The sequence below is a fragment of the Chlorocebus sabaeus genome, chromosome 13, assembly GCF_047675955.1.
Source record: "Chlorocebus sabaeus isolate Y175 chromosome 13, mChlSab1.0.hap1, whole genome shotgun sequence".
Taxonomy (NCBI): Eukaryota; Metazoa; Chordata; class Mammalia; order Primates; family Cercopithecidae; genus Chlorocebus; species Chlorocebus sabaeus.
The window spans coordinates 51,738,305-51,750,681 of NC_132916.1; the positions used below are offsets into that span (position 1 = coordinate 51,738,305).

At 42.2% G+C, this 12,377-nt stretch overlaps 1 protein-coding gene across 2 annotated transcripts in view; it reads right to left on the reverse strand.

Annotated features, from left to right (window-relative positions):
• Positions 1-11,181, reverse strand: part of MTCL3 (MTCL family member 3) — a 47,961-nt gene extending 36,780 nt beyond the window's left edge. The window contains exons 1-4 of one of the 2 annotated variants that reach the window (XM_008007120.3): positions 10,339-11,181; positions 7,244-8,430; positions 6,552-6,776; positions 4,613-4,771 (exon numbers count right to left, since the gene is read on the reverse strand). In XM_008007120.3, coding sequence (XP_008005311.1) covers positions 4,613-4,771; positions 6,552-6,776; positions 7,244-8,344 — 1,485 coding nt within the window. In that variant the 5' untranslated portion in view covers positions 8,345-8,430; positions 10,339-11,181. Of the gene's footprint in view, positions 1-4,612; positions 4,772-6,551; positions 6,777-7,243; positions 8,436-10,338 lie in introns of both variants that reach the window. The other variant, XM_008007119.3, reaches the window with a different exon arrangement.
• Between the last annotated feature and the right edge of the window lie 1,196 nt (positions 11,182-12,377).

Below are 12,377 nucleotides of genomic sequence, written 5' to 3' on the forward strand. Positions count from 1 at the left end.
TAATTATAAACATGTAGTACAGAATTTGCCTATTAAAGTTTTCCATTTGTAAAGATAATCTGGGTATACAGATATATTCTCAAGGGACTCTAAAAAACAAAAAAACAGAGACGCTGTTAAATTTATAGTACTAATTACTTTTGTGTTCTAGAATGAAAGTTCATTGTAATAGATGAGATCTATTATACCAAGTGCACAAAAAATAAAAGTCCAAGATAGATGGTGCTATTTCAGTAGGCCAGTTAAGAACCTTCTGGAGCACAGACTGAAAAAAGTTAAGAAAATTATTTTCTTTTAAGAATCTTGTGTATGGGTGAGGTATGAGACAATATAAGGAGTACAGATTCTGAAAAGAAAAAAGATCTGATAAACGGTTCTCATCATCATCATCATCTTACTCTTTCTTTTCTTTGCTCCTCTGTTGGTGAATTCTTTGCTCAAATATCTGTTATCAACACTTCACCAAGCAGCAGACCTTAAAAGTGACACAACATGACCCTTCTTCTGTTGATGATTACAAGGAGCTTCAAAGTTTGAAAATAAAGTTCACTGCTACAGCAGCAGAACCTCATGACAGACAGTGATCCTCAATTTAATTGGAGCAAAAACTCACCTCTCACAGAGAATGCATTGTCTAAAGCCTCCTTCATAACCTCACTTTATCCTATTTGTGCATGAACCCATTCTGGCATTCAAAGAGCTACTTGTTGTTTACATGACATAACTTTAACAAAACCTCTGTCTCTTTGATCATTTCCAATGTTGAAAGATAGATTGCCATTTTCTACAGGTTACAGAAAGGTAAAGGCACTCTTCTACAGTAAGAAAGCATACTGCTGGTAGCAATCAATGTTTTATAATTGGGATGAAAATGCTATTAAGATTCAAAGGCAGCATTTGAAGAGGTCCCTCCTGTTTGTAGTTGGTCAAATATCAGCTATTTCAATACAAGCAATGAGATGCAACAGATGCTGCTAATTACCTCCATTCTGCCTCTACTCAATTCTTCTTACTCCCAGGTGCCTACTCCATCCTCTCAGGGGCAGAAGACAGGCAGATAGATGTGAGGAGGTGCACAGGACCTTGTGCAGCCACCAATCCTGAGAGCAATTGGTCAATACCTTTGAAGGTAGTTAAATTTTTAGTAAACACTTCTAAACTCTAGCAGATGGTCTATTGGTCCCAGTGGTGCTGTTCAACATCTGTATGACTCCATATAAAGATCTAAAATCTTGGAATTGGAGGATTGCTTCTCTCAAGTATTTTCTACTTAATATTTTATGATTTTACTCTATAACTAGTGTCTTTTCTCTTAATGGAGAGCTTGGCCTGGTTCTACTTTTCTCCTTTAAAAGAATGACATGAAGGGATAACAATTCATCTCTGACCAAATTAACCAAGTTGGTTAACACTCACCAAGGGCTTGAATATGCTTTCATTTTACAACCAATGAAGCAGATGGTTAACTGAAGTTGTTGCAAGTCATCCAGGGAGAAACTTACAACCCTTATCTACAGAGTAAGCCAGTTATAATTGCAGCTCAGTTTTTATATTTATCTTCTTAGAGCATTATAAAATTATCATTGCAAAAATCTTATCTAAATGGAACATTTCTGATTTCTAAACATGTTGTTAAACTACTCTTTCTATTTCTGACATTTTTCTGAACACTATGAAGGTCAACCTCAAATGGGCAATTATAGAGCACTCCTACAAGAATATTATTTGGTTTTCCTTTATTATATTTAGTATCCTCCAGATCTTTATCTTCCACTCTTTCTCCCTTCCCCTGTTTTTTTTTTTTTTTAAATTTCTGTTCCCCACCACCTTCCATCTTCTCAAATCATGAATGCCATTTTCTTAATAAAATATTACTTTAAAGGCTGATGTTCTGCATATATACTCCTAAATTATTTTTACTTTTATTGTTGTATTCCCTAATCAGGCATTGGCATTTGGTTTTTTATAACTCTAAGGAGAATTAAATTTCCTCTTTGGTACAAACATGTATACCCACATTGCTTGGAACTGGAATAGCATTTTCCCAACCCAGAATTAGAGCCCTGAAGGAAATAGTCACCGGGAAGAGTGTGAGCAAAAGAATCAAGGAAAAGCATCCTTAAAATCTCCTGAGGACATTCCCAAGTTCTACCCTTTCCTCCTGGTGGCCAGATTATTTTGGCTTTTATTTTAAGATGGGAGAGGTCCCATCGTTCTGGCTAACGGATAGACAGTCTATGCATATTTTCCCCTTTAACAGATGTAAAATGAAAATCAGAAAGCTCTTATGCCATTCTTAAGTACAATTTTCCAAGTATCCACTTAAAACATTCACATGACACCAAATTACAAGGCATTTCTTTTTTATCTCTGGTAATCAAGCAAAGTTTGTTTGTTCTTGAATGTTTTAAATTGTATAAACAAGTAATATGAGAGAGTGCAGTAATGTATGAACAGGGAATGGCGCCTATGAGACTGATGATGAACTTTCTCTTTGCTTGCTCACAGGAAGCTATCAGATTGTTGCTCCTGTGGGTTGAATTCTGTTCTCTCCTTCTACCCTCCCTAACAAATTCATATATGGAAGTCCTAACCCCCAGTTGCTCAGGATGAAATCTCATTTGGAGACAGGGTATTTAGAGGTAATCAAATTAAAATGAGGGTTGGGTGTGACGGCTCATGCCTGTAATCCCAGCTCTTAGGGAGGCAGAGGTGGGAGAATAGCTTGAGCCTAGGCAGGTCAAATGAGGTTCTTAGGGAGGACCTTAATCTAATATCACTGATATTCTTACCAAAAGGGGGAGTCTGGAAACAGAGAGCTATAGGGAGAAAGGCATGTGACCATGAAGATGGTCATCTACAAGCCATAAAGGGAGGCCGGGAACATATCCTGTCTTTACAGCCCTCAGAAAGAACCAACCCTACTAATGTCTTGATTCCGGACTTCTAGAGTACAGAACTGTGAGACAATTCATTTTTTCTGCTGTTTAAGCCACCCAGTTTTTGGTATTTTGTTACAGCTACCCTAGAGAACTAATACAGTTACCTACTTTACTTTTTTTTCTATAAATGAAAGTCAATTTTTGACATATCTTCAACTGTACATTATTGTTGAAGAAATATATACTTATATCTGCATTAATTTCATATTTGATCTCTTAACTTTGGGGAAAAATCTTTGCCATCCCTTAAATGGCAATGTTCTGAATTTCATGAGAAAAAGTCTTATATACCAGAAAAAAGATGTTGAGAATCATCAAAAACAACCTTTCAGTGTAGAACTGGATAAAAGTAGACAAGTAGAAGTTACAGGTCTTTTAAAGTCATCCAGTTACTGGTGAAAATAGATCACACAGTTCCCAGTCTCCATATTTTTCTACTATAGCACAGAGCAACTCCCAGCTAGTAGCCAAGGATTTCATATCATTAAATTTTTTTTTTTTACTATTTTGTTATGTTAAAAAATGTTTAAAGTCAGGATAATATAAGTAGACAGATGACAAAAAAATAGTTTACTCCACTGAAACTGTATTCTGCAAAGTCCTAACACATATTCTTAATCACTGTTGATATTTTCACTGCTACATGGTAGATACATTTTTGTACCATTTTGAGATAAGCACAGCAATGACAGGTGGGTCAATACCTCAGTCTGTGGAAAGATAAGAATTTTCTTTAGAATTCTGCTTATTCAAGCAGAGGAAATTTTTCAGAAGACAACTTGTGCATTTGCTAATTCTCAGTGGTAGTTTTCACAAGTTGCATTGTACATGTTCAGGTAGCTATCAAAGAAAAGTATAATTTAATTCTAATTAAATTGCTATTTATCTTAAAGCTAACCATTTCTTGATAGATGTTTCTGTCTCTTTTCTTCTCCCTTTCTTTATCCTGATTCTATTCTTTTAGAAGACTCATGGTAAATACATGTAGAATCTTCGAATAGCTGACATGAAGGAGAACTTTGACTCTTCTACCCTAAAGGGTATAACTAAGATGAACTGGCTAAAGTTACAATTAAATATATCTCATGTAAAAAAAGAAAAAAATCTTTAAACAGAGCTATGATATGATACAATTGGCTGCTGTGAAATATCTTCAGGGATAGTCTCTGGTGATATTCTAAGCATTAGAACATTGTGGGAAGGGGTGGCTTTGCCATAGACAGACTTCAAGCAATGACTGAATTAGACCAAATGGACCTTAGAGTCTTTTCCATCCTAAAAATTCATGGTTCTATGAACTCAATAGTAATCTCATGGGGCTAATTATTCCCCTCAACTATCACAAGGCTCATTCCTTGACACTCTTGACACCCTTTGCATTTAGTATGCTCTGGAATTTATTTAATTAACATACATTTAGAAGACACAGAGATGAAACACAGAGATCAGTCAAAGCTCGTACATGTCAAGTTAGATACAGTGTTTAGGTCAGAATCTTTTGTCGCTACTCATTTATTGGTATGAAATGATGTATTTTTTACTATTTGGGAAAGAGTAAAAAATTGTCCTGCAATCATAAAATAAATTTTTTAACAGTCATATTAGTCCTTGGGATTCTTTTCTAATGGGCTAAAAATACATAGTACACCATGAAATAATCAAATACTAACCTCTTTCATTTTTTCCAGTTCATTCTGTAAAGCTTGCTTTGCAATTTCAACTTCTATGAGCTGTTGCCTCAATTTCTCATTTTCATCTTCTGTTGTTGTTCTCTTTTCTTCCACATTTTCTAATTCATGATGAAGTCTCACAGATACATCCTTTGCAACCTGAATTAAGGTGTTTGTAACAATAAAATATAATTAATGATTATATAATAAGGGCTAAAATTTTATTCCTATTGAAAGCATTAAAACCCAATATTTATATAGTGCTTACCATGTGCCAGGCATTATTCTACAAACTATACATGTAAGTCATTTGCATATATCAATCATTTAACCCTATAAAAATCCCATGAGATAGGTACTATTACTCCTATTTTGTAGATGAGGAAACTGAGTCTCAGAGAGGTCAAGGTCACACAGCTAATGAGTAGACACTGGGGGGCTAAGAGGCCTAGCAATCTGGCTCTAAATTTTGTTCCCTTAACTTCCGCACTACCCTGTGCTAATAAATGTTGTATTGGCTTTTATCACATGTAGAGAAATTTCACAAATCTCCTTCACTTCAACAAAACTATGAGGTAGATGTTTCTATTATAATCTATGTTAAAGAATGAAAAACTGAAGTTTTTACAAGTAGTGGGTTGGGCTTGAATTTCAATCTTATAAGTAGAATTCCAGTTGCTTAATGTTAGGAAACATTTTAGTCCTTGCGATTATTACTTTTTGAATGACTGTGCATTTTTGCCTCATGTTTTGAGATTATCCTGGAAATTCTAGGGTTTGGAAGAAAAGTGAAGCAGCCTGGTATAGAGGCTTAGGACACAGGTTGTGATTTTGGACTCAGTGGAGAGTGAGCCTGGCACCTATTAGCTGTTTTCCAGGCCTGGGCACTTAACCTCTGTAAAAGGTGTAGCTTCTGCAGCTGGAAAATGGTGACTTAATAATCCCTACATTGTAGGATTTTTTTCCCTTGAGAATTACATGAAATAATAACATATGTAACAGTGTTTGCCACAGTGCTTAGTAATACTAAACACTCAACAAATGTTAAGAAAAAAGTAATACGTCTTTCATAAAATGTTTACACATAGCTTTCTTTAAAACAAAGAAAAATTACATGTGATCTTTAAATCTTGATGAAGTTAATGCAATGGACAGTATACTTATTTGGTGCAAGGAGATTAAGTTTGCATTGTCAATGAATCTGCCTACAGTCAGACTGAACTGGAGACCACACCTGTCTAGAAAATGCACTTGAAGGTTGAGATTTTTCCGCTGGAAGATATTCTGAAGGAGCGACTTCACTTTAAAAAATGAAATTCTTTCATTTACCTCACACCAAACAGGCTGCAAGTTGGTTAGTTGGGGTTTTTTTGTTTGTTTGTTTTTGTTGTTGTTTTTATTTTCTTAGGGAGTCACGTAAGTGGCAAGCGCAGAAAAGAAGTAGTCCTGGAAGAAGGAGGTGGAGTGGACACTTGCTGAAATAAATCTTTACTCTAGAATCTCCCTAGTGCAGTACCTATTTTGGGTTTCAACTCCCCCAGAGGAGTCCTTTTAGTGGCTCCTGACTGCCCGATTCCACCGGCATTCTCTCAGTAGACAGACTAGGGCAGATCAAAGGCTGGAGCCTGCGCTCTGCCACGCCCTTGCTTCTGCCCAGAAGGGAGCCTTCTTCTCATCACCTCTTGAAGAGCCACCTTGCTCCCAGGAGAGCACACTTAGCTCGTTTGCTGCCAGGCCCTCCACACACTCTGCACTCTTTAGAGCCACCTGCCAGTTCTCTCCCTTCTGAGACCCTAGTATTTTGTGGTTAGCGCTACGAAACTGTGTCCCTAAGGCTCCTTGCCAGTCGCCAGCGAAGACTTCTCAGCCTAAAGAGCCCTTGGCCAAAGTCCCCACCCGCCGCCCCTGCCGCGTGCCACTGAGCCCCCGCGCCGCAGACCTTGAGGTCCTGCTCCAGGCTGCGCAACAGCTCCCCGTCGATTTCCCCAGTCTGGGCGTAGCGGAGCCTTTTGCGCTCGGCTTTGCGGAGGCGGTACTGCAGGATCCGGCAGTTTTTGTTGGCTCTCTCCAACTCGTGGCGCATTTCCTGCAGTTGACAGGCATCCTCCTCGAAGAAAGTGTCCCTCATCTCATCCATCTCGGTTCTCAGCTCATCGATCTCGTTCTGAGGTGGTGACAGGCCGCGTGTCAAAATCAAACTCGCTTCCAGCCCTTTCGACACACATCATGCACACCCCATTCCAATTCCAAATTCTCAGCTTTAATTGCCCTCTCTCCACGAGACAGGAGTGACAAGGAGCTGAGTGCAGAAGAGGAAACTGGGAAAAAAGGCCCACTTTAGGCCCTCTCTCATTCTCTTACTCTACCTCTCTCCAGGAAAAAGTGTGACAAACCATTGTAATTAAAGAAACGGAGGCCCAGATTAGAATTTAAATGAAAACCTAGCGTTACTGAGCAGATTCAGTTTCAAATTTGGACAAGGCCTAGGAAACGCCCTCCCTCCTTTCTTGTTCTCCTCTCTCTTCAAGGCTCCCTAACAGGTTAGCAGCCTCTCACCCCCGCCGGGACACGCCCTAATCCTCCCAAGCCCACTCTTCCCATCCCCCAGCCGGGTACCCCCACCCTCCTCACCTTCAGAGTCTCATTTTCCTCTCGCAGCTTCTCCATCTCCTCCTGCATTTCTTCCTGCTCTTGGAGCTGCTGCGGGTGCGGCTGCGACGAAGGGGGCGCTGCCGCTTGCATGCCCCCGCCGCTCGCACTGCCCTCTGCGCTCTGCTGGGGGCCCTCCGCCGCCGCCGCCATTGGGGAGGCGGAGGGGACTGCCAGGGTCTCACAAATGGAAGGGGCACCAGAGACCGGGGAGCTGCGGCTACTGCTGCCGCCGCCGTTCTTAGCGTGCATCTGAGCCGCGGCCGCCGCCGCTGCTGCCCGCTCCTTCTTGAGATGGAACTGGATGAGCTCAGACTGCAGACATCCTTCCTTCCAGTAGCTCCCTCCACTACCGCTGCCGCCCCCCGCAACGCTGCTTCCGGAGTTTCTGCTGCCGGGTCCTGGGGTTTTGCCCGCAGAAGAGGAGGATGGCGAAGGGGAGGCCCCCTCCCCGCCGCTGCCGCCCCTCTGCTGAGCGCGTACGCCTTTCCCTCGCCAGCCCCTGGGCGGCGGCGGCTGGGGAGCGCCCCCCTCCCTTTCCCCGGAGCCGCCGCCGGCTCCTCCTCCTTCCCCGCCCCCTCCTCCCCCTTCTCCTAGCGGAAGGGGTTCCCCGAGTTTCGAGGGCACGGACTCTAGCTCCCGAGGCGGCTCCTCGGGCGGTCCGGGCCTCTTGCCGCCCAAAGCGGCCAGGGTCGCGGCTGGGGCCGCTTCAGCACCAGCCACGGGCTGGACAGCTCCCGGAGCGGCCCCTTTGGGCGCCAGGGGCGTCGCCTTATCGGCCCCGCCTCCGCCTCCTCGGGCGCCGGCGGGCGGTCCCGTGCGACTCCCGGTCTTGTTACCCTGCTGTTGCTGCTGCTGCAGCTGCTGCTGCCGAACAGAATTGAGTTTACTGCCGGCCCCCACTGGGGACCTGGTGGCCGCGATTGTCTGTCGCAGCGAATTGTCCCTCGGTCTAGCGGGTGACTGAGCTCGCTGCTGCTTTCTGCTGCTGCCCTCCGGGTGCAGACGAGCCTCAGTGGCTGCAGCGGCGGGAGGAGCTGCTGCTGTGGCAGGGGCAGCGCCCCCAGTCGGTGGCTGACTCATGGCTAGGAAGAACCTATCAGATGCGATTTGGAATAGCCCATTACTAGATCATCCTCTTCCCTCTTCACCGCCGCCAACCTTCCTTCCTAAGCTGGGACAGAAACAAAAGGAGAGAAGAACACAACATGTCTGCGTTGTTGCACAGCAAAGGGTGATATTGCTGTACAAGAGAAGCCCTCAGAAAATGATGAGATTTGGATGGCGCTTAGTAGAAGCTTTGACTTTAGGAATAGGACGCAGGGCTGTCTTAGGAATAGGATGCAGGTATGTCAATTCTCATTTTGCCCAGGGTGGCGCTGTCTCCATCTCACTCCACCTTAGCAAAATGACGGATCTGAAAGCAGCTGAACCTTACATTCTCATGGTAGCAGGCTTTGGAAAGGGTGAGGTACAGAGTCAGACAGGAATTGGTGGGAAGGGAAATAGAAAAGAGATAAAGTCGAAAAGAGGCTTCAGAAAGAAAAGATGTCCATATATTAGAGTTGTCAAATCTCTGCTTTTACAACGTTGGCTTTCCTCACCATCAAATCCATATGTAAAGCCTAGTTTAGTGGAGAAAGTTTTCATTTAATTAGTATTCCCAAGTTCAATTAGAGGAAAAGAGTTATGATGTAGGGCTCCTAGAGAAAATTTTCTACGGATAAATGACACTTTCCCCAGGCAGCTCCAACGTTGTTTTTGGGGAAATGCACCCAATTTCCTTTGTAATAGAACTAAAAGAAAATATAAATAATGAATGCCTTTAAATCAATCTCAGTTTCAAGAAAACAACAGCATTAAGAATTGTCTATATGGGTTAGTCATTAGCAACCCCAAAGCATATCTTTTCCCTTTAGGGAAATAATTTTTTAAATACATTTGGAAAAGTTGATACATTTGGTCAGTTCTGCAGTTTCCTAAGTTTCTGGTGATGAATTTTCCTATGCTCATCCAATTTTGTAGTCCTTATGAATCACTTTAGTTTTAAGTGTAATTGCTAGATAGAAAATATTTTCATTCTTAGCCATCTTCTTACATTGCATATCATAGGCAAAGTTGTGCTTTTTAAAGTGCCCATTCCCTCCTATGTAGCCATATTCTGAGACAGAACCCAGAAGGCTGGTGCATCTTCCCTCATAGTGGTAAGATCAATTTCCAGTATATATATTTCCAAGATAAATCTATCACTAGCTTCTTTAATCTGAAAAACAACAAGCTACTGCTTCATGGGTTCTTCTCCCTAGGGATCCAGGCAGCTAGTCAATTAGTTGCCTTTTCCTTGAAATTATTTCTGTCTAAAGCAGTGAAAGGGGCATGACTAGGCATAAATTTCTGCTTTAAAAATATTTGTCCTATACAGAGAGGAGGTTACCCTACTGCCAGTTATTTTACTTGCATAATTCTTGTTAACATCTATTTTTAGCATCATAACTTAGCATGCAGTAATTCCTCATTTTATAAAGAAATATTACCAGAGGATTCCTAGTCCACCTCCCTTTCTGTTTCTGGCATCTCCTTCCAACTCACTTTGAAATATAAAGGTGAACAAAGAAGACAGCAGGGGAGAAATTTGCCCATCAACTTATTTTCTACATCTTCTCTCCCAGCCACAATAATGCTAGAATGTCTGGCCTAGTTTATCATCTTGGGTGACACTAACATGGGCTATCTAACTAATTTATATTGCCAATGCAAACTTATTTTTGTTTTTAATCAGGCAGAATAATTCCAGAACTGAGAAGCCAATGTTTAAACTCAGCCCCCAGACAGCATTAACCCAGGTGAAAGCTTGTGTTCCAGTAACTGGGCTCCACAATCAAAGGTATCCGGCTGCTGTCACGTGGTTCCCACAAAGTGACAAGATGCTGCATCTCTTCAAGGCTTTCCTGGTGAAAATTGCCACCCAACCAACCCCGGCACGACTTAGACCAACACTTTTAATCTCAAGTTTTATCCGCCCGCTGACCCACCCCATCATTCATCCCCAACCCTTTAGAAATCCAGAACTTGCTCACTTCTCAGCAGAGGCGAGGTTTCCAAGTAGTTGAGCAAATCAACAGCACTTTCCTTCTGATATTCCGGGGATCTCAGGGTTTATTATTGTGCTTTTCTGCGCTGAGGGAAGTTCAACTTCATATTATTGTATGCGACTTTCCGGGTGAACATGACTTTGGGCTCGCTCGCCGCAGTTCCACACCCACTGGATTTCTCCAAACAATGGCGGTAACGTCAAGATTCAGCTGCCCTCGGAGCTGGTGACTTCTCGGAGGTCCGCGGCTGGGCTGGAGCTGCAGCTCTCAGCAGGCTAACACGCGAGGTACCAAGCTGGGCCAGACGCTCCCCAGGAAGTGCAGAGATATTCATGAGCTGACCTCACCGAACTGGGCAGGGGAGAGGGCGGGATTGCAAGGGACGATAGGGTAGAAATAACCAAAGAGAGGTTACTTTCAAGAGGAAAGAGAAGGCGGCGGGGAGGGGAACGGGGTCCGGGGGTGGGGAGTGGCGGGATAAAGAGACAAAAAGGCCAGAGCCACGCCCGAGATGGAAAATTGGCAGCAGCGCTCAAAGTCCTTCCTCTATTCTCTTATCCCGTACTTGGCAGAGGATTCCAAAACCGCTCGAACACGGATGCACTGGTTTTCTGCAAAGCTTTGTCCTGGATTCCGTCAATCTCCATCAATTATTTACTTGAGCTCCTTTTCCAAGGAGGCGGACTCGAACAGCTTTCCGGGCGTGACTGACGTCTCCTGATGCAGCTGCGAGACGCTGGCGGGCGGCTGCTGGGAGTTCTCTTTGTTCACTCACTTTAATTCTCAGTCGAGCTCTCCACGCGGTGCTCCCTCCCCACCCCCAGCTCGGGCGGAGTCAGCAGATGTCGTTTCCACGAATAGATAATGGTTGCCATGATGGGACCCACCGTCCCACAGACAAAGGGTTCTTGCGAAGCCACGACTAATTTAGTGCAAACCGAAATAAATATCGGCCCCCAGAGATCCTTTACAGACGGGTTTGCCCTCTGTACATTTTCCTGTTTCCTATTGAGTGCCGGTTTCTACCGTGAAAATAAGGAGTAATTGCTGGGATCCATAATCTTTATAGTAGCGCATGCGAACAATAACAGAAAGCAGGAAGAATATATTATATCAACGTAAAAGGGAATTCATTTAAAAAGAGGAGTTCGGAACATACATGTCTTTACAGTTTACACTAACCCATACTGTTTCACAGTAATAATATTTTTAAAAGTTAAGTGGAAATTTCTCTTTTTCTTTTCAGTTTCTTTTTTGAGTGGGGGGGGGGGGTCGGGGGGCATGGGAGCCTCCCTTCTACCTCTAAGAATTCCTTTGTGAGCTTGAATGTGAGAATAAAAGTAAGCACTGCTTTTGAAAGAGCATTTTACAATTTAATTTGTCTTACATTTATATGGTGATTTTGTAAGTAAAATGAAGAAGATATCTTGAAATGATAATAATTTTTGTGCTAACATGAATTTTAGCTTAACAGATTCAATTTTCCAATTGTTGATGTTGCATTAAAAGTGAAACAAAAACAATTTAGGAGTAGTTTGCATAAAAGCAATTATTACAACAAAATAAAAACATGCTCAAGCTCTGGTTATTGTTATCTTTAGAGACATATAAAACAAGTATGATATCACGACAAAATCATTCATGTTCCAAAATAGGTATTAAAAGCCAATGTTGAGCCTGCCACTGTCCAAGGTGCTGGGATGCAAAGCTGAATCAAGAAATTCCCTGTGCTGGGGACACTCAAGCATACTAGTGAAAACTGAGATAATTTCCTTATTTTCTTTCAAATACCTTTGGGAAAAGGAAAAGTGACATCTGTGACATTTATAATAAAAAGCTCACACCTCGACTAGCATACCAAAAATAAAGGAAAAAAAAAAAAAAAAAGCAAGTGAAAATGTAATCACAAGTTGGTTTGAATTTATATTAGGAAATTTCTTATTATGTACCCAAACTTGAGCTGTAATACCCTTAAGAAATATCAAGATGCACATGTCTCATCCAATCAAAATGGATAAAGTAGA